Source organism: Aquarana catesbeiana, linkage group LG01, assembly GCF_042186555.1.
Source record: "Aquarana catesbeiana isolate 2022-GZ linkage group LG01, ASM4218655v1, whole genome shotgun sequence".
NCBI classification, from domain to species: domain Eukaryota; kingdom Metazoa; phylum Chordata; class Amphibia; order Anura; family Ranidae; genus Aquarana; species Aquarana catesbeiana.
In genome coordinates this window covers 857,736,103-857,757,905 of record NC_133324.1, presented here as the reverse complement: position 1 = coordinate 857,757,905, position 21,803 = coordinate 857,736,103, and the positions used below count along the sequence as shown (strand labels likewise).

The following is a 21,803-nucleotide window of genomic DNA, read 5'->3' as shown; positions in this document are numbered from 1 at the left end:
GCTACTTTGTAGATACAGTGCATTGAGCATTGTCATAAGGCAGGATTACCAGATGAAAATTAAGAAAAAAAGCCTATAGAAAACAAATGTGGCCAAAACCTAAGAACTAATAAAATGCAGAAATACATGTTTGTCCTTAGATACACTTGTAATAATCTCTGCAGGTTTTTTTTTTTTTTTTTTTTAATTCCTAGTATTAAAACAGCCACGAGACAGTAAAAAAGTATAAACGCCATCAGATTAGATTGGAGCACAGCTGCTTGCTTGCTGGGAATAATGGCAGAAAATAATTGAGACAACTTCTAATTAATCAAATCCTGGAATTCCAGGCTTAACAAATGGTTGTAAGGCTGGCTATACACTATACAATTTTCTTATTCAATTTTCTTTAGATTTACCTTCAACTGTGTAGTGCAAGGGCCTGCCCGATTGCATACAAATGGAAACTGTTTAGGTTTAACCTCATATTATATGGTTTTGGTAAACCTAAAGGAAAGTTGTACAAGATCATTGTATAATGTATGGCCAGGCTAAGTGTTGGCTATGGAGGGATACATTAGGGAAGAAAATCACCAATGACAATAAATGTGCAGATGAATGGGCTATTCATATTAGAGTTGGTTTCATGCAAAATATACAGACAACGAAAATATTTGCATCAGTTAATATTTAGTGAGTCTAAGACCAAACATGATTAGGGATTAATGTCACTGGTAAAGAGAACTCCAGTCAAAAGACAACATTCAGAAAAATAGGTAACTAAAATATCTGTTTATCTTTGTTTAGGTTTGTAGTTAGATGGCAGTTACTAAAGGTTGTCCTTTTTTGAAGTAGAATATCTTTCCCACACCATTTAAAAGCCTGCAATAGCTCTCAAATCATCTCACCAATTATGTCTTGTCTGCATATGTTTTAAAGTGGAACTCCAGTTAAATGTACAGTAGTTAGGATTACAAACAGGGGAAGAGCATTAACTTACAGCCCTGACAAAATGTACAGTCAGACGTGCAACATCTTATTTTTCAGTTGCAGCTTCCTGTGTAAGATATGAATGATATTATATATTATACAGTTGTGCTCATAAGTTTACATACCTTTGCAGAATTTATGATTTCTTGGCCATTTTTCAGAAAATATGAATAACAACACAAACTTTTCTTTCACTCATGGTGAGTGTTTGGCTGAAGCCATTTATTATCAATCAACTGTGTTTACTCTTTTTAATCATAATGGCAACAGAAACTACCCAATAGACCCTGCTCAAAAGTTTACATACCCTAGTGATTTTGGCCTGATAACATGCACACAAGTTGACACAAAGGGGTTTGAATGGCTACTAAAAGGTAACCATCCTCACCTATGATCTGTTTGCTTGTAATTTGTGTGTGTGTGTGTGTGTGTGTGTGTGTGTGTGTGTGTGTGTGTGTGTGTATGTATGTATGTATAAGAGCTCAATGAGTTTCTGGAGACCTGACAGACCCTTGCATCTTTGATCCAGTGCTGCACTGATGTTTCTGGATTCTGAGTTATGGGGAAAGTAAAAGTATTGTCAAAGGATCTGCGGTAAAAAGAATTGAGAATGCCAATTTGCAGTGTGCAAACTCTAATCAAGAAGTGGAAAATGAGGGGTTCTGTTGGTCAGGTAGACCAACTAAAATTTCAGCCACAACTGCTAGGAAAATTGTTCGGGATGCAAAGAAAAACCCACAAATCACTTCAGGTGAAATACAGGACTCTCTGAAAACATGTGGTGTGGTTGTTTCAAGAGGCACAATATGGAGGCACTTGAAGAAAGATGGGCTAAATGGTCGAGTTGCCAGAAGAAAGTCATTACTTCGCAAATGCCACAAAGTATCCCGCTTACAATATGCCAAACATCACAGAGACAAGCCTCAAACCTTCTGGCACAAAGTCATTTGGAGTGATGAGACCAAAATTGAGCTTTTTGGCCACAACCATAAACGCTATGATGAAAGGTACACCATTTCTACAAACACAGAGGTGGATCCCTGATGTTTTGGGGATGTGTGAGCTACAAAAAGCACAGGAAATTTGGTCAATGTCGATGGCAGAATGAATGCCATACTGGAGGCACATTAGTATTCATCAGCCAGGAAGCTGCGCATGGGACGTACTTGGACAAACCAACATGAAAATGATCCAAAACACAAGACCAAGTCGACCTGTCATTGGCTACAGCAGAATAAAGTGAAGGTTTTGGAGTGGCCATCTCAGTCTTCTGACCTCAATATCATTGAGCCACTCTGGGGAGATCTTAAATGTGCAGTTCATGCAAGACAGCCCAAGAATTTGCAGGAGCTGGAGGCTTTTTGCCAAGAGGAATGGGCAGCTTTACCATCGGAGAAGATAAAGAGCCTCATCCACAAATACCACAAAAGACTTTAAGCTGTTGTTGATGTTAAAGGGGGCAATACACGGTATTAAGAACTGGGGTATGTAAGCTTTTGATCAGAGTCATTTGGGTAGTTTTTTTGCCATTATGGATTTAAAAAGAGTAAACACAGCTGATTGATAATAAATTACTTCAGCCAAACACTAACCACGAGTGAAAAAAGTTTTTGTGTCATTCATATTCTCTGAAAAATGACCAAGAAATCATAAATTTTGCCAGTATGTAAACTTATGAGCACAACTGTATATTATTACACACACAGTACTGTAACATAGGTTTTAGGCAGGTGTAAAGAAATGCTGTAAAGTGAAAAAAAAAAAAAAAAAAAAAAAAAAGTATAATATATATATATATATATATATATATATATATATATATATATATATATATATATATATATATATATAGACACAGTAATTACTATGTGGGTAATAGTCCACCTTCAGGTGCTGAACACTGTCACACAACAAACAGGAAGTTGCCTCCCTATATAACCCCTCCCAATACTGGGAGTATCTCAGTTTTGTAGCAAAGCAATACACGTGTATACTAGAAAGTGGGGCGGGACCTCTGTGTCCCGTGATGTACTTCAAAAGAAAAGGATTTTACAGGTAAGCGTCTATAAAAATCCTTTTTTCTTTAATCATACATCACAGGACACAGAGCCAAAGTAATTACTATGTGGGATGTCCCAGAGCAATGCCAACTGAGGGGAGGGAGACACAACCAAGTAGGGCACCATGATATCAGAGGATTTATACTGCTGCCTGCAGTACACTGCGGCCAAAGGCCACATCCTCATGTCTTTTTACATCCACCAGATAGAATCTGGTAAATGTATGGATTGAAGACCAAGTTGCGGCCTTGCAGAATTGAGCCATGGAGGCTTGGTGATGCACTGCTCGTGAGGCACTAACAGCCCTAGAGGAGTACGTTTTGATTTGAGATGGTAGAACTACCTCTTTAAACCATAAGCTTGAACGATTACTTGTCAAATCCATTTAGAAATAGTAGATTTCGATGCTGCCTGTCCTCTTTTAGGACCTTCAGGCAACACGAACAAAACATCAGTTTTACCGAATCTGAGCAATCGCCTTTTAGACACTGCTCTCACCACATCAAGAGAATGTAGTGATTTTTCTTCCAAACAACAGGGTTCTGGAAAAATGAAGGTAGAACAATATCCTGGTTTAGATAAAAACCTGATACTACCTTCGGTTAGAATGAGGACGCAATACTACCTTATCCTTGTGAACAATAAAAATATGGCTCTTTACAAGAAAGAGCAGCCAATACTGATACCCTTCTTGCAGCAGATATGGTTACCAAAAAAAATTGTTTCCTTGTCAAAAAAGGACCAAGGGAATATGTCGTATCGGCCCAAAAAAAGGCTGTTTTGTCCCAAGGGTTCAGGGGTTACCTAACCGGAGATTAAGCCGTGTTACCCCCTGAATAAAGAATGCAAAGCAAGTGGTCGTTGAAATAAAACCGATAAGGCCGCGACCTGTCCTTAGAAAGCACTCAAGGCCAGCTTTATTTCTCACCCCTTCTGCAGAAAAGTCAAGGACTCTACCTTGACTTATTTCCTAGGGTGCAGCTCCTGGTTACACCCCAGGAGACATATGTTTCCCAGACTCCATAATATATAACTATGGAGGCCGGCTCCCTTGCATTAACCAAGGTAGAAAACTACTGAACCTGACAGCCCACGCTTCTTCAGAGTGTGGGTCTCAATAGCCAAACCGTTAAATTTAGAGTTAGTAAAGAAGGATAGAACTCCAGACTTTGCGAATGAAGGTCTGGTCGTGAAGGTAGGGTCCATGGGTCACCTACTGCCATCGCTACGATCTCTGCATACCAAGATTTCCTGGACCCCGCTGGGGGTCACAAGAATCAACAACTTCCCTTCTTGCTTGATCCTGTGAAGAAGTCGTGGACGCGGGCAGAATAGGAGGGAATGCACAAATCTGTGAGAACCGATTCCACGGAAATAGCAAGGCATCTGTTCCGCATGCTAACGGATCCTTTGTTCTTGACACAAAGTTGTTGATTTCTTTGTTGAACCTGGATGCAAACAGATCTATGTCTGGGATCCCCCATCCATGACAGGAAGATATCGAGGTGAAGGAACCATTCTCCCGGGAACAACTGCTGGCGACTCAAGTACTGCCAAATTTCTATTCCTAGAATGAAGACTGTCGATAGGCAAAGTACATTGTTTTCTGCCCAAGATAGGATAAGATTCACCTTTCTCTGGGCCGCACAACTTCTTGTGCCCCCTTAGTGATTAATATAGGCCATTGCTGTGGCACAGGCGGATTGAATCCTGGCAGGACAATACCTTAAACTGAACGTTAAGGCCCTCAGGACCAAGTGCTCTGCCTGAATTTCTAAAATGTTAATGGGCAAGTCAGACACATTGGGAATGTAGATCTTGAACCCTTTGTTTTAAGCCAATAGGATACTGTTTTGCAGCAGTATAGAATGAAACTGAGCATGAAGCCACTATCGTTCCAAACAACCTCATGCAAAGTTGAATAGGAGAAATTCATCGTGCTTCGCCTACCTAAATCAGTTCCTTTATGGCGCTGATCTTTGCCTGGGGTACGAATACCCTTTTCTGGGCGTACCTATGATCAGACCCAAGTATTTTCTTCATGGTTTTAAAAAAAGATTCCTCCTAGGTTGAGAATCTGACCTAGATATTCCAGGTAGTTGAATGTGGTGACCATACTTTGGTCCAAGCAGGCTACCGACTGGTCTATCAAGAGCAGATCGACTAGGTAAACCATAATCGTTATACCTTGAGCCCTCAATCTGGCTAGAAAAAGAGCCAGAACCTTTGTACTCGAGGTGCAGCAGCTAGATCAGAAAGTAGAGCTACACACTGAAAATGAAGATGTTCCACTTTGAAAGTAGATATTACTAGTGAGCAAGGAAATAGGCATACGGAGATATGCAACTTTGACATTGATTGATGCCAGAAGCTCTCCTCCTTGTAGGATGGAGATAACATTGGATTGGATAAACTTCATGCAAAAAAAGAGATTATATTCAGGAATTGAATTTTGGATTTTTGAGATCCAGAATGTCCATTTGGATTTAACCAAACCCCAACCTCTGCTCTTACATGGGGGCCACCATGAACACCTTTTGCCACAAGGTGGTCCAATGCTTGAGAGAAAGATTTTTTTCTCTGGATCCTTAGGAACGTATGATCTGAGAAAACGAGGAGACGGAAACTCTTGGAACTCCAGTTTGTACCTTGGAGCTACTGAGGAAGTCACCTATTGGTCTTGACACTCCTTCAGCCAGATCCCTGAGAACTGCAGAATTCTCCCTATTGAGCAAGTGGGGGCACCTCCTCATAAGGAAGCCTTCCTTCCCCAAGACCTCTTTTGTCCCTGGGGTTAACCCTGAGGATTACCCTTTGAACCCGACGGCGGAAGCCGTCCTGAATGCCTGGAGGCTGATGCCCCTGGCACAGAAGAAGGAGCTTTGAAATAAAAATACATTTACTCCTTCACTTAAATGGCAAAAGGGGTACCTTTCTTTTACTAGAAATTCTTTGGATATATTATCCAAAATATCCCCAGATATATGTCTCACCGCAAAAAGGAAGACTAGCCAGGAACTTCTTGCATGCCTAAAGGATAGAATCTGTCATAGCAACTATTGCAAATATAAAGCTGCCTCCTGGACCTGCTGAGCAGGATAACCTTGAACACCTGTTTAAACTGGTCTCTCAACGATTGACCAATTATTGTCAGCGCAGGCTGAAACACTCAACCTTTTCAAGAGAAAAAAAAAAGTGTTTTTTTTTTTTTTGTTTTGTTTTTCTAATAAGAATTCCAACCTTTTATCCGTTGGATCCCTAAGAATTTGAGTATTGTCTGCCGGACAAGTCAAACTTACTTACAAAAGATATAGTAGCGGTAATTGCTGGTATACCCTACTTAGTGAATTTTCTCTACCATAGGATAAAGTGTGAAAACTTTTTAGAAAGGAAAATAATGCTTATCTGGGTGATCCTACAGATACAAAAAACTTTTCCAACAAAGAATGGACAGGAAAAAGCATGCGCAGCTTTGAGAAGGCTTTAGCGAACCCAAACACTCAGTTAAGGGTACATAAATGTGGAGCGGATCATTCAGCAAGAAATTGTACCATTAATGCTACAGATTGTGAAAGCTGACTCTCCTGCATTTGACACCTCAAAAGAGGAGTCATCAGCCTCACCACGGTCCCCTGAGGGAATTTGTCTTCTTCTGTCCCTAGTTCCTCATTCTGAGAGTCCTAGGAAAATGCAAGAGAACCTGTCACATCTTGACCACACTGGAATGCGATTAGAGTCGCTAAACTTTTTTTTTTTTTTTTTTTTTTAAACCTACCATGGCTGAGGAAAAAAAAAAAGTAAAATTAACAGGGGCTGCAGTGTTGAAAACAGTTGCAAACATTTCAGGGCTGCTCACTCTGACCAGCCACTCCCTCTCAGGGGAGGATGCCATTTGTAGAGTAGGCTTTCCAGAGCTTGAGTGAGACCCTTTTAGCTCCTTTTATGGGGTGTTTCAACCCCCCCTTCTGAACATAGCCAGATGCACAAAGCAGAGGTACTACTAGAAGAAATCGCATCCATTGCTTGAGCAATAGTCAGCCACTGCCGCCGCTATTAATGCTCAGCCTGATGCAATAGTAAATGTGTCAAAAGGAATGCCTGTGTCACCAAACCTCTTTCATGCCCCTCTTGCTCTTGTGTCACTCTGCAGCTTGCAGCAGTAACCATAGTGCTTTTAAAAAACATACTTTCCCGCGCTGGATGTTGGAGGATGCCAACGCCGCAGTAAGCCCCGCCCCCCATCACTTACGGCTCCCCTGCTCTCTTTTTAAAAAAGAGCTTTCCTGCACGAGCGCGGGCCTCTGATCACATGGGATCGTACAGTGAGGGGGAAAAAATGGCGAAGAGGGAGCCTGGCAGCCGCTGAGTAGGGCGGCGTGCTGTTCGTTTCTTTTTTCTCCTGTCGCTTCTTCCTCGTGAAGAGGGAGAGAAAATAGCACAGGTGGGGGGCGTCTGGTGGGGAGGAAATCCCCCCGGGACTTACCGCAGGTCTGCTGCTGGCTGAAGGAAAAGAAACTGTTGTTCCGGACACAACGAGAGCTCTCTGAGGAAGCGTGAAAAGGTATGTGCTCTATACAGCTCGCAGTGGTGACACTTTTAAATTAAAGGAGACATTCAGAAGAAAATTCAAAAATTTCTTAGAAAACTCCACTTACCTTTCCCGCCGCAGTGTTTTCTGTAGTAAAACCAACGGACCCAATCTTCCCCCTTCACGGTGGGTTCCATTAACAAACCTTCAGAAGTTTGGGGCCCTCCGAGAAACCCACAATCCTGGACCTGTAATAGCACCACCGCCAGTAAAACTTTATGGCCTTAATACCAAAAGTACTGGATCCCCGTGTCCAGCTCTCTAAAAACAGAAGCGTTTACAGGCAAAACCTTGTTTCTTCTGACACAAGGCCCGGGTACCATTCAATTCGGCCAAAAAGACACTTTGAATGGATTCGGCTGCATGACTAGCCCCAGCAAGGATAGCTCCAGTGGAGCTCAGCACAGCACATCTTCACTCGTGACCAACACCTTAGACACTGGGAAAAAAAATGGAGATACTCCCAGTAGTGGGAGGGGTTATATAGGGAGGCAACTTCCTGTTTAGGGTGTCCAGCACCTGAAGGTGGACTATAACCAACATAGTAATTACTGTGGCTCTGTGTCCCGTGATGTACGATCAAATAAATTTTATATATATATATATATATATATATATATATATATATATATATATATATATATATATATATATAGTTTATTTATATCATTTTACAAAATGAGCGAACAGAAATCAAAATAATATTTGGTGTGACTACCCTTTGGCACACATTGTACACTTGCACAGTCAGGGATTTAGTAAGATTAAAACTAGGTGAGGAACAGGCAAACTCTGGTGAGGCTGTGGAAGATAGTTTCATGTCACAGGTCATACTTCATGGCAAGACCGAGCACAGCAACAAGTCACTTTGCATTTATACTGCATCAGCAAGGTCTCTCCCAAGCAAAGATTTCAAAGCAGACTGCAGTTTTAAGATGTGCTGTTTAAAGGGGTTGTAAAGGTAATTTTTTTTTTTTTTTTTAAATAACAAACATATCATACTTACCTTCACTGTGCAGCTCGTTCTGCACAGAGTGGCCCCGAACCTGGTCTTCTGGGGTCCCTCGGCGGCTGTTTCAGCTCCTCCCCGCAAGCATTTACCACCTTAATGCGAGCTCCCTCGCATGGTGGTGAGTGCTTGCGGGCGCGCTCCCGTGATACAGCCGGCGGCTATAGCCGCTCGCTGCATCACTCGGCTCCGCCCCGGCGCGCCGCGTCATCGGATGTGATTGACAGCAGCGCGAGCCAATGGCTGCGCTGCTTTCAATCCATCCACTGCAGCCAATCAGCGACCAGGCTGAGCTGCAATGAGGACGAGCAGCGAAGATTCGAGGCGTCAGGTAAGTAAAACGGGGGGGCTGGGGGCGGCGGTACTGTCAAAAGTTTTTTCACCTTAATGCATAGAATGCATTAAGGTGAAAAAATTTTTATCTTTACAACCCCTTTAAGCTCTTTTGAAGCACAAAAAAAGGGGCAAAGTTGAGGACAGCAGACGCAGTGGTCAGCCAAAGAAACTTAATGCAGCAGATGAGAGACATCATACAATGGTCAGCAGTGCCATCAGTACACAACTGGTGGAAACCAGTGCGGCCCAGGTACACCCTTCTACTGTCTGGAGAAGTCTGTCCAAAAATGGTCTTCAAAGAAAATTGCAGCAAAGAAGCCATACCTCTGACATGGAAACATGGCTAAGCGACTCAACTATACACAAACATAGGAAGTGAGTGGGGTGCAGAAAAATGGCAGCAGGTGCTCTGGACTGATGAGGTAAAATTTGAAATATTTGGCTGCAGCAGGAGGGAGGCAGTTTGTTGGTCGAAGGGCTGGAGAGCGGTACAATATTGAGTGTCTGCAGGCAACAGTGAAGCATGGTGGAGGGTCCTTACAAGTTTAGGGCTGCATTTCTGCAAATAGAATTGAAGATTTGGTCAGGATCAATGCTGTCCTGAATGCTGAGAAATACAGGCAGATACTTATCCATCATGCCATACCATCAGGGAGGCGTGTGATTGCCACCAAAGTGATCATGCAGCAGGACAACAACCCCAAACATACAGCCAATGTCATTAGGAACTATCTACAGTGTAAAGAAGAGCAAGGAGTCCTGGAAGTGATAACTTGGCCAACACAGAGCCCTGATCTCAACATTATTGAGTCTGTCTGGGACAGAAAAATTTGAGGCAGCCTACATCCCCAGAATATCTGTGGTTAGTTCTCCAAGATGTTTGGAACAACCTACCTGGCGAGTTCCTTCAAAAACAGTGTGCAAGTGTACCTAGAATTGATGCTGTTTTAAAAGCAAAGGGTGGTCACACTAAATATTGATTTTGATTTCTCTTCTTTCCATTTTGTTAATTGATAAAGATAAACTATTAGCACTTCTATTTCTGAAAGCATTCTTAATTTACAGCATTTTTTCACAACTACCTAAAACTTTTGCACAGTAGTGAGTGTGTGTGTGTGTGTATGTGTGTGTTTTATGTGTGGGGTGTGTATTTTTATTTTTGTATTCTTCTTTCATTTAGAGTTCCACTTTAAAAAAAAAACAAACAAAAAAACCCCTGAATTAAAGTAAAACTAAAGGCAAAACCTTTTTTTTTTTTTTTTTCGTTTTGGGTAGAGCGGAGAGGGATTAGTACACTTGCCAGTTTTTATTGCTGTCTGTGCCCCTGTTTGAGTGAGTCACCCCCTCCATTTGTCCGGTTTACTTAAAGCGTAGTTCCACCCAAAAACGGAACTTCCGCTGTCCGGATTCCTCCCCTCCTCCGGTGCCACATTTGGCACCTTTCAGGGGGGAGAGGGAAGCAAATACCTGTCTAATACAGGTATTTGCTCCCACTTCTGACATAAGATCTCTGCAGTATCCGTGGCAAACTACGCCATGTCCTATCACTTCTCTGCCCCCCCCCGCCGACACACAGGTCCCAGAAGACAGCAGGGACCAGTCAGGAAGTGCAGCGTGACTCGCGCATGCGCAGTAGGGAACCGGGCTGTGAAGCCGCAAGGCTTCACTTCCCGATTCCCTTACTAGCAATGCCGGCACCTCCACCCAGAGCCGAGGGGACAGATCGGCTTCAAGTGAGGACATCACAGGAGCCCTGGACAGGTAAGTGTACTTATTTTAAAAGTCAGCAGCTATTTGTAGCTGCCGACTTAAATTTTTTTTTTTTAGGCGGAACTCCGCTTTAAGCAAAGGAGAATCACAAATCTTGGGTTGTCCCTGGAAAACTAAGAGGGTAAATGCTCCAAAGCAGATATTAGTTCTTTAGAGCTGAAAGCCCCAAGGGATTTAATTAATTTGCAGCGATTTCCTCTCACTTCCTTTTTAGGCCATGGGACAGGAAGTGAAGGCAAATCTCCCTAATGAGACACAGATGGCAAATCTAAAATGCAAAAAAAAAAAAAAAAAAAAAAAAACAAAAGAAAAAAAGTTTTGACTATAGTTTTACTTTAGTATCTACTGACTTCAATACTTTGACTCACTGACCTATAATAAGTATACAGATGTGGAGTTTTGATTTCATTCTGACCTCACTTGCCGCATGCTTGTTCCCAGTTATTAGGTCAGAAAGAATTTCAGCTAGGCAATTAGTATTTTCAGAATGCGGTCATCAACGGCAGCCTAAGTCACTACATTCCCGCTTTGAAATACACACAGATGCTAGGATTTTTATTTAATCATAATTACAGGCATCTGGTACCAAAACTTTATCAGGGTTTCATGACATTATATAAGTTTAAATGCATTTGTCCTGAGTGGAGTTCTCCTTTAGCACAGATGTAAAGAAAAAGTTGAACCTACGCCCAACTCCCACAGAGACATTGTAGCTGAGGCCTTGATGAAGCACAGGAGAAAAAAAAAAACATTACAATTAACATTTGAGCTGAAGTTGCGCAAAACATTCTCCAAAAAATGTGGAATAGTTACAATTGCTCTTGATCTACGTACAACCAAAAATAATCCAGGAAATTTAAAAGGGCAACAAAACAAGTGCAAAGTGCACTAGAAGTAAAAAGTGTGTACTAGACCACCATCCCTAACTTCAACTTACCTAAAAACTCCACAGCCAGCTGCTTACTTCCCCCTCTATATACATCCTCCTGGTGAAAATCTGCAAAGCTGGCCGTGCCGCTTAGATTTGTGTAGGATTGTATTCTGAGTCCTATCAGTTATTAAAAGTGCACTTGTCCTTTTAAGGGTCAATACACCCAACCTGGATATTTCAATGTAACCACTTCATTACTGAGCACTTTCACAGCCTTCCTGCCCAGGCCAATTTTCAGCTCTCATTGCTGTTGCATTTTGAATGACAATTGCTCAGTCATGAAACTGTACCCATAATAAATGTTTTTATTTTTTTTTTTAGACAGATTTTCTTTTTGGTGGTATTTAGTCACCAGTTTTTTTTTTTTTTTGCTAAACAAAAAACACTGATGGGCACTGATGGGGCTGAACTAATCAGAGCACTGATTATCAGTGTAAACAGTGTGTCGACATCTTTGCCTGTTATCGGCTTTCCTTTGCTTATACAGAGACAGCGTGTGGAAAGGACTGCCATTAACTGGCAAGTCTGTTTACATGTAATCAGTTGTGATTGGACACAGCTGATCACATGATAAAGGGCTGCTGTGATTGGCCCTTTGCCGCAATCAGCTGTGTCTTAAGGACACGCGGTCACAAAGTCCCAGGGGGTGCGGGGGCGTGGTTCTGGAAAGTCTGCCATTTGCCTGCCCGTCACATTGATGCTTTTCTTCAACATTCAAGTGTGAAGATGAGGAATTCTGACTTTGTCAAGTTTTTTATAAGGTAGGGAAGGGATAAAACCCCACAATGGTTATTTTGTGCGGTGTCCCACTGGGGAAATCTCTCTAGACTTCATGCCCCAGAAACCCAATGGGAAATTAGGGGAAATGTCCCAAAACGAGGCGTATTGCCCTTTTTAGAAAGCGGTTGGAACATTGGTGATAATGGTCACACCAGTACAAACTCAGGGGTGAATCCTCCCACTGGGGACACAGAGATAAAATCTCGACAAAGGGTCTAACCCATCTCTACACTATCAAAAAAAAAAAGTTTTGCCTAAAGTTGCACTCTCACCGAACAACTAAAACAACTCCAAGGTAAGCAAATCATGTCTAAATGCAAGGATCATGTGTATTCTTACTTGAATCTTGGTGTACTTTGCATGTGCAGGAGCTTCCTGTGATAAAGACTGGTCACAGCTGGTCTTTCTTGTAGCTCGGCTCTCTACACGTTATGTACAACAAAGTGATGGCACCCCTAAGTTATAGGTATGGTTATTTAAATCCACTGTGGCCATTAGGGCATATGTATAAATGGGCATGTTTGTGCCTACAGTTTAGCTTTAATATGCCTCAGAGAGAAGTGATGCTCAGTGGAAGAGGAGCAGACATACCAAAGGGCAATTTTTTAAGCAAAACTGACCTGGAAGACTCCACAGTCCAGACACTTCTAATGTGCGGAGTTTCTTCTCCAACTCTGCCACTCTATTACCTAGAATTCTGAAGAAAAAAAGATTGAATCACTGCATGTTTTTTTTTTTCAAGAAAAAGGTTTTTCATCTTTACATACACAATATAAAGTAAACAAAAGCCTGCCAGTACATCCAGGAAAAAACAAAAAGAAACAAACAATAATGGGAGAAACCCATACCTCCCCTCACAATAATAGGAGAAACCCATACCTCCTCCTCTTACCCCTGGGTCCTGAAACAACAGAGACCCAAAACCCAATATAGCCATCAGAAATACATAATAAGCCATGGTTCACACCAGTGCGACTTGTCATGCAACTTGACAGTTCCAGGTCACATGACAAGTTGCACCCCATTCGCAGCAAAGTTCAAATTGCTTCGACTCAAATCGCACCAACGCTGAAAAAGTTCCTGCACTATTTGTGCGATTTCAGTGCGACTTGCATTCACATCTGTTAAATTAAGTCACACAGATATCAGCAAGCAGCACATGAAATCGCACTGCTTTAAATTCGTGCTGAAGTAGTGCGGCTTCAAAACCACACTGGTGTGAAACAGGGCTAAGCAGTAATTGGTGTGCTTTGTGTTATTATACAAAACATTGTTGTTCACAGAAATACAGTATAGTAAAAAATCTTACAGTAAATGGCATTACTCTATAAACGATCATTTGTGCAATTCTTCTGACTGAACTCAAATTATACAACTGTACGACTCCTATCACAACTATATGTAGTTACCAATTACCAGGTGTACCATAGAACATTTAGAGTATCCCCCCAGGAACAACAAATAAAATTAAAGACTCAAGTATACTATATAAACGGATCCCCATCACTGTACCAACATAAAATATATATTTCTAGAATCATTCCAGTAATCTGTCCATAACAAGTGAGTGAGGTCCCAGGCCCAGAATAGCCAAGCAAGGTTCCCAAAGCTTATCAAATTTGTTTGCGCATCCTCTCAATATATATGAACTTCTCTTTCAATATTCTATCGTTTACAGCAGGGGTGCTCAACCTATGGGACACAGGGACCTCTGATGTGGCCCTCAACCTCAAACTGAATGCAGGAGTTCTGGTGAGCTTTCAGAAAGTGCACCACACCTGCTAGATATAATAGAAGTCTATGGCAAAGCACAACTAACCTGCAGGAAAGCCACAGGTGAACTGTGCCGCACCTGTGGTGCGGCTATATCGCAGCGCATCAGTGTGAAAGCAGCCTCATAGGGGGCTCAGGACAGTAAGGGCTTGTTTACATTTGCGGTTTGGGGGGTGGGTGGTTTTTACCACCCCCCAACCACTGGTGTAGAACCAGGGGTTGCAATGACAACCCCGCCCCATGCTCCTGGGGGGCCGGTGTGGCCTCCCTATCACGTTCTCCATTTTCCTCCTGCAACTGCTAAAAGCCGGCTTCTCCTCCCCTCCCTCCCACCAGCATCCAGCAACCGCAGCAGAAAAATGTTCATTATGCTATTCAAAATAAAAAAATTCTAAATTCTGAACCATTTAATTTCACTGTGGCCCGTGACTGGTTATTTTAAACCATTTAAATTCACTGTGGCCAGCAACTGGTTACCATATCACTTAAGTGGCCCTCGCTCTTCAAAAGGTTGGGCACCCCTGGTTTACAGCTTGCACTCAGTCTGAATGAGTGGGTGGGAGCATCGCCAACCATCTCTGTGCTATAAGCTTACATGCCTGTTAGAGGCAGCAAACCACTGGGATCTGAGTGGTGCGTGGAACAAGTTCCTCATCCAAATAACCTAAGAGACAATGGGTCCAGTGTGAAGGATAGTTTAAACACAGAGTTTAAAGTTTGGAGAATTGCCTCCCAATACCTATGTAGCTTGGGGCACCACCACATCATGTGAATGAGTGCGCCTGGACAAGTGTCATCTAAGCGTCTGCCAAACTTAACAGCTTCTGAGGCGTATAATAGGATCTATGTAATAGGTACAGTTTTGATAGTTTCTGCGAGGGCGATATCAGCGGGGCCGATTCTAGGATGCATTGCCCACCATGTGTTTTTTTTTGTTTTTTTCTTTAACACTTATACATGTGGTCACACCATTCACCTAAAGGCAATTACAAAGGTTTTAGAATGCCAGTTTAACAAAATAACAGGATATTTTAAAGCTAGCAGCCATTGTTTTTTTCCAATATGAAACCAAAGTACACTACAGTCTCACAACCCAGGTGACCACATCATGCTGAATTATGGCAAAGCTCAAACAGGAGCACAACTAGGAAAGCTCTTGCTGTAAAAACGTCAATAATACTTTACGGCCTCAGATCTAATCTGCTACAATAGTGATGGATTAGCTTCAAAAAGGGGTTACAATTCAATTATTACCCAATAGTTATGGAAAGATAAACAATTTGAAATGTGAGTATTTATCAGAATGTATTTAGAAAACCTCAGTGCCTTGAAAAAGTATTCATACCCCTTGACATTTTCCACATTTTGTTATGTTACATCCAAAAAAGTAAATGTATTTTATTGGGATTATTATGGGATAGACCAACAAAGTGGCACATAATTGTGACGTGGAAGGAAATAAATTGTTTTGAAAATTTCTTACAAATAAATATCTGAAAAGTGTGGCGTGCAAAAAAAAAAAAAAAAGAAATTTGAAAAGTGTTGACTTTGATTGGGCAATTCTAACACATGAATATGCTTTGATCTAAACCAGGGATATGCAATTAGCGGACCTCCAGCTGTTGCAGTCCCATGAGGCATAGCAAGACTCTGACAGCCACAAGCATGACACCCAGAGGCAGAGGCATGATGGGACTTGTAGTTTTGCAACAGCTGGAGGTCCGCTAATTGCATATCCCTGAGCTAAACCATTCCATTATAGCTCTGGCTGTATGTTTAGGGTTGTTGTTCTGCTGGAAGGTGAACCTCCGGCCCCAGTCTGAAGTCTTTTGCAGACTAACAGGTTTTCTTCTAAGATTGTCCTGTATATGGCTCCATCGATCAACTCTCACCAGCTTCCCTGTCCCTGCTAAAAAAAAGCATCCCCACAACATGATGCTACCCACCACCATGTTCACAGTGGGGATGGTGTGTTAAGGGAGATGTGCAGTGTTAGTTTTCTGCCACACATAGCGTTTTGCTTTCAGGCCAAAAATGTTCAATTTTGGTCTCATCTGACCAGAGCACCTTCTTCCACGTTTGCTGTGTCCACCACATGGCTTCTCGCAAACTGCAAACGGGTTTAATTTTGGCTTTCTTTAAACAATAGCTTACTTCTTGCCACTGTTCCATAACAGCCAGATTTGTGGAGTGCGTGACTAATAGTTGTCTTGTGCACAGATTGTCCTACCTGAGCAGAAGAACTCTGCAGCTCCTCCAGAGTTCCCATGGGCTTCATGGCTGCATCCCTGATTAATGCTCTCCTTGCCCGGCCTGTCAGTGTAGGTGGATGGCCATGTCTTGTTAAGTTTGCAGTTGTGCCATACGCTTTCCATTTTCAGATGATGGATTGAACAGTGCTTCGCGAGATGTTCAAAGCTTGGGATAATTTTTTTTATAACCTAATCCTGCTTTAAACTTCTCCACAACTTTACCCCTGACCTGTCTGGTGTGTTTCTTGGCCTCCATGATGAGATTTGTTCACGAAGGTTCTCTAGCAACCTCTGAGGGCTTCACAGAACAGCTTATTTATACTGAGATTAAAATTACACACAGGTGGACTCCATTTACTTATTAGGGGACTTCTGAAGGCAACTGGTTCCACTAGATTTTAGTTAGGTTTATCAGAGTAAAGGGGCTGAATACAAACGCACACTTTTCAGAGAATTGTAAAAAATGTTGAAAACCATTTATCATTTTCCTTCCACTTCACAATTATGTGCCACTTTGTGTTGTCTATTACATAAAATCCCAATAATATGCATTTGTTTTTGGTTGTAACATGACAAAATGTGGAAGATTTCAAGGGGTATGAATATTTTTTCAAGGCACTGTAGTTCTTATGGTTTCTTTAAAGAAAAAACAGGCAGCAGAATCCCCAGACAGAAGCTTATTAGATATATTGTGATCCTGAACCCAATGTGTTTTCCAGTTACAGAAGCTGCAACTTGGCTGATTTTCTTTTCCCAAGCTTTAATGAAATACTTTGTTTTCAATTCCTTTCTCTACAAGCTGACAGTAAGATAGGAGGCCAAAGGGAAAGAAACACATACTTGTTGGTTTGTCTTTGGTGCTGAATGACCATATTTTTCTCATGGATGGTTTCCAGCAGAGCAGTAGCCAGAGACTTCAGATCAGAGATGGACTGCGGAGTGGCAGGAAGGCTACAGCCTTGGTCCTCCGATAATAACTCCTGAACTGCAAAGAAGAGAGAAACAGCAGCCATCAGGTGACACTCAGATCAAACCCATTCTTCTCTTCAAGGTCACCAGACAAATGAAACCTCTACAGTTCCTATTCACACCATATGTGAAGGCCCTATTCATCTTTAGGAGATCCCTGAAAACCCTTCTCTTCAAAGAAGCTTATCCTGCTTCTAATTAACACTGTTTAACTTGCTCCATCAGCTCATCCCCCCACAGCTATTACCTTTTGTATCAATTGACCCTTCCTTTTTAGATTGTAAGCTCTAATGAGCAGGGCCCTCTGATTCCTCTTGTACCAAATTGTAATGTAACTGTAATGTCTGCCCTCATGTTGTAAAGCGCTGAGCAAACTGTTGGCGCTATATAAAACCTGCATAATAATAATAATGTGTTGGGAAGTGTTGGGCAATTTGTCCCATTGTTTCATTTCACACCAAATCGGTATGTGATTTAAAAAAAAGAAAAAAAAAAAAAAAGCAGAACAAAGAGAGAAGTTAAAATGTCATTCTGTAACATTTCAATAAACTTGAAAGAAAAAAAACTATAGTTAGACTTAACGGTAACTCTGTTGCTAGGAGTCATCCAGAACAGCACTAGAGAGATAGGCTCCACCTCTGGAGGCAGGAAACAACATTCAAATCCATAAAGGGTGGCTTCCGTTCCTCTTCCCCAGTCTTTAACCGAGAACTTCCCCAGAACGGCTTCTGAAACAACAAAAACACTTGTCCAAAGTTGTAACAGCATATAGGGAGGGAATCCCTGCTGTCCTGGACGACTCCTAGAAACAGAGTTACCGGTAAATCTAACTATAGTTTTCTCTAGTCGTCTATCCAGGACAGCACTAGAGAGAATCAACAAGAACTTACCAGATTGGGGGGGGGGGGGGGCTACCGCTTGGAGGACTTTTCTCCCATACGCTTAGTCTTGCGCTGAGATAATCTATAATGCTTCATGAAAGTCAAGTAGTTTGACCATGTTGTTGCTTGTTCTTGCGTTGCTCCAGTTCCCTCCGCCCAAGAAGCCGATAGTACCAGTGTGGAGTGAGCCATGGGGGAAAAAGGACATTCCATTTTTTCAATCTCGTAAGCAATAGCTTGTTTAATCCACCTTGTTTAATCCACCTTGCAATTGTGCATTTCGAAGCTTGGAACCACAATTTTTTTCTCAAATGTAAAATTGAGCATTGGATTTTCTAATGCTTTTTGACAACTCCAGATACCGTAAGACACAGGCTCTCTCACATCCAGTTGGTGGAATTCTGTTTCCTTTGGATTGGTTGGGGACCCACAGAAAGACGGCAAAACAATTTCCTTAGTCCTGTGGAATTTTGACACCACTTTAGGCAAAAACTCTGGGTCTGTACGCAATACCAGTCTGTCTTCAAAAATTTGCAGGAAAGGCTCCTTAATGGAAAGTGCCTGCAGCTCGCTAATGCTTCTAGCTGTGGATATGGCCACTAAAAAAACTGTTTTGAGTGTGACCCATTTTAAAGGACAGCTCTTCCTTTTGTGACCATTTAATCCAACCTTGCAATACTGTCGACAGGTCCCATTTTGGCAGAATTTTGAACGGAACGGGTCTAATCCTAGCTAACCCCTTAAAGAACCTGCTAACTAGCAGGTCTAATGCCAGGGGATGCTCCAAAAAAAAAGACAGACAAGGCCGATACCTGCACTTTTAGTGTACTAATGGCCAGTCCTTGATCCGCACAGTCTTGTAAAAACTCCAAGAGGGCTGGAATACCTCCAGACACCTTCTTGGTATCTAACCATGAACAGAAAACTTTCCAAAATGTAACAAATTGCTTGGGTTACCTTCTTTCTACTAGAAAGAATTGCATTTACCAAGAGCCCCTTAGACTTCAGGAGGCTTTCTTCAGACACCAAGCTGACAATTTCAGGGTCTGTAATTTTGATAATAGAATTGGGCCCTGGGATAGCAGATCCTTCCTCTCAGGCAGCATGAGGGGAGGCTCCTCTGTCAGGCGTAACAAAGCGGAAAACCACGGCCTCTTCGGCCAATACGGGACCACTGGGATCATTGTGGTGCGCTCTTGAACAAACTTCCTCAGGACCAGAGGAATACGTTTGAACGGGGGAAGGCGCAGCAAATGTGAAACGCCCACTTCTGGGCCAAGGCATCTATCCCCTTGGCCCCTACTTCTCTTTCCAGTGAGAAGTACACTGGAACCTTGGCATCTGATTTGTTGGCGAACAAATCCACCTCTAGAAGGCCCCATTTCTCTACCATTAGCTGGAAGATTTCCCGGTTTAGTGACCATTCGTTTCTCTTGGCCCAAGAAAAGATGGCGCTCGCTAATCTGATTGAGGACAGAGACCTTGTTCCCCCTTGTTTGTTTAAATAAGAGACTGCTGCCACAATGTCCGAGAGGACTTGTACGTGGTGAATTTTCAGCTCTCTGGCAAATGCCCTTAGCGCTTCCCAGAACTACCTCCAGTTGGCTGATCTTAGGGACTGTGCTTTCTCCCAGCGTCATTGGGCTACTCTTGACCCCAGTGGGCCCCCCAGCCTTAGGCACTGGCGTCCGTGGTGATGCGGACAGACACCAGAAGAGACCATAATAGACCCCGCACAAGGTTCTCTTTGTCCCTCCACCATCACAGAGACCTCCTGGTCTTTTGAGATAGGCGGAAGGTTGTGTCCAGGGTTTCCTGCGCTCCGTCCCAGCTGTTCAGGATATTGGCCTAGAGACACCTGAAATGGGCCCTTGCCCATGGTACTGCAGGGATTGTTGCTGCCAGGAGACCCAGACCTGACATAGTTGAACGGATGGAAACTGACAGATTGTTCTGAAAAAAGGCTGCCGTCGCCTTCACTTTTTCTACTTTCTCCTCTGTGAGATAGGGTTCTTGGTGAACCCAGTGACGCAGAAGACCTAAGTACTGTAAGACCTGTGTCGGGGTTAGGTTAGACTTCTCCTTGTTTATCAACCACCCCAGCTTTTCCAGAAAGGAAATGGCCACCCGCAGATCTCCTTGCAATTGGAGCGCGGAGGGTGCAAAAAATAAAAGGTCGTCTAAGTATGGGATGACCAATATTCCTTTCAGTCTCGGGGGGGCCAGTGCCTTCCGCCAGGATTTTCGTAAAAATCCTGGGGGATGAGGACAGGCCGAATGGCAGGGCCCTAATTTTTTAAAATGTTGGACCTGCTTTCCCCACTTGATTGCCGCCCACAAACATTTTTGAGATTCTTCTTGGATCGGGACGTGTAAATAGGCGTCCCTCAGATCGAGGGAGGCCATAAAGCCATCCAGGGGGAAGAATTGACTTCACTGTTAAGATTGTTTCCATCCAAAATTTCTTGTAGGTCACCCATTTGTTCAGGGACTTCAAGTTCAATATTAGGCGGAATATGCCCGACGGTTTCTTTACTATGAAAACGTGAGTAGAAACCGTGGTTTATTTCTTTGTGGCACTGGAATAAGAACCCGCTGGTCTACCAATTATCTGGGTGAACTTATCCCTTGGCTCGGAATATGTTTGGATGATGCCGTCTAACTTAGCTCATCCATAGGATCCGATTCCTCTCTCCCTGATTCGTCACCCTCCTCTGGGGCTGACGCGGGGGGGGGGGGGGGGGGGACTGCAGCTGGTTGTTTTGGGGTTTCAAAGTTTGACAGCATCGATTTTATGGCCTTCCTTTCTTTCTGAGCGCCATAAATCAATTCTTTGCAAGCCCCTGTTGCCTCCTTGTAAATCAATTTATCAATACTGGGTTCACAAGGGGCTACCCTTCTTTAAATTTGCTCATACATGACGGACACCTCTTCTTCCCCCCTGACCGCTCCAGTTCTTTGGGCTGAGCCTGAGACAAGAGAAGGAGGGAAGAGAAGGGAGTTAAAGGGAAAGAAAAAAACAGACAAGCTGCTGTCAGAAAAACCTTAGCCAACCAGTGGGTTTATACCTTCATCAACACTTATGTGCACCCCCACCAGCCGCTGACGGGATTCACATGACTCTTTAGCCAGGATCCGATCTCAAAAAGGGGGGGGAATGGGTGCCAACATTGAGTCCACCACCCCACCCCCCCCCAGCCCTGTAGGTCAAAGGCACCCCAGTGTCCGCCTACCTGAGCTGGGTCACCACCACTGCCACCTGGTTCAGCTAGATCCATGCTGTCCTCTGTTCCTTGCTGGAGCATCGTGCTGTGGCTGATCTGTGGCTGGCGTTTTTTTAAATAGACAGCCATGAATCCAGGCGCGTGGCCAGGAACCGGAAGTGCTGTGCTGGAAGTCCCCGCCCTCCTCCTGCATTCCACAGGCCGGAACTCGAGGCCTATGCCTGCCCCCCCGCCGGGATACCATAGTATACCGCCGTTAGC

The 21,803-nt window shown here is 43.0% G+C and overlaps 1 protein-coding gene across 4 annotated transcripts in view; it reads right to left on the bottom strand.

The window, feature by feature from the left end:
• Positions 1–21,803, bottom strand: part of CCDC149 (coiled-coil domain containing 149) — a 139,914-nt gene that overhangs the window by 20,453 nt on the left and 97,658 nt on the right. For 3 of the 4 annotated variants that reach the window (XM_073609236.1, XM_073609253.1, XM_073609245.1), the window contains exons 9-11: positions 17,309–17,453; positions 13,064–13,140; positions 11,420–11,452 (exon numbers count right to left, since the gene is read on the bottom strand). In XM_073609236.1, the coding sequence (XP_073465337.1) occupies positions 11,420–11,452; positions 13,064–13,140; positions 17,309–17,453 (255 nt within the window). The remainder of the gene's footprint in view (positions 1–11,419; positions 11,453–13,063; positions 13,141–17,308; positions 17,454–21,803) is intronic. The other variant, XM_073609262.1, reaches the window with a different exon arrangement.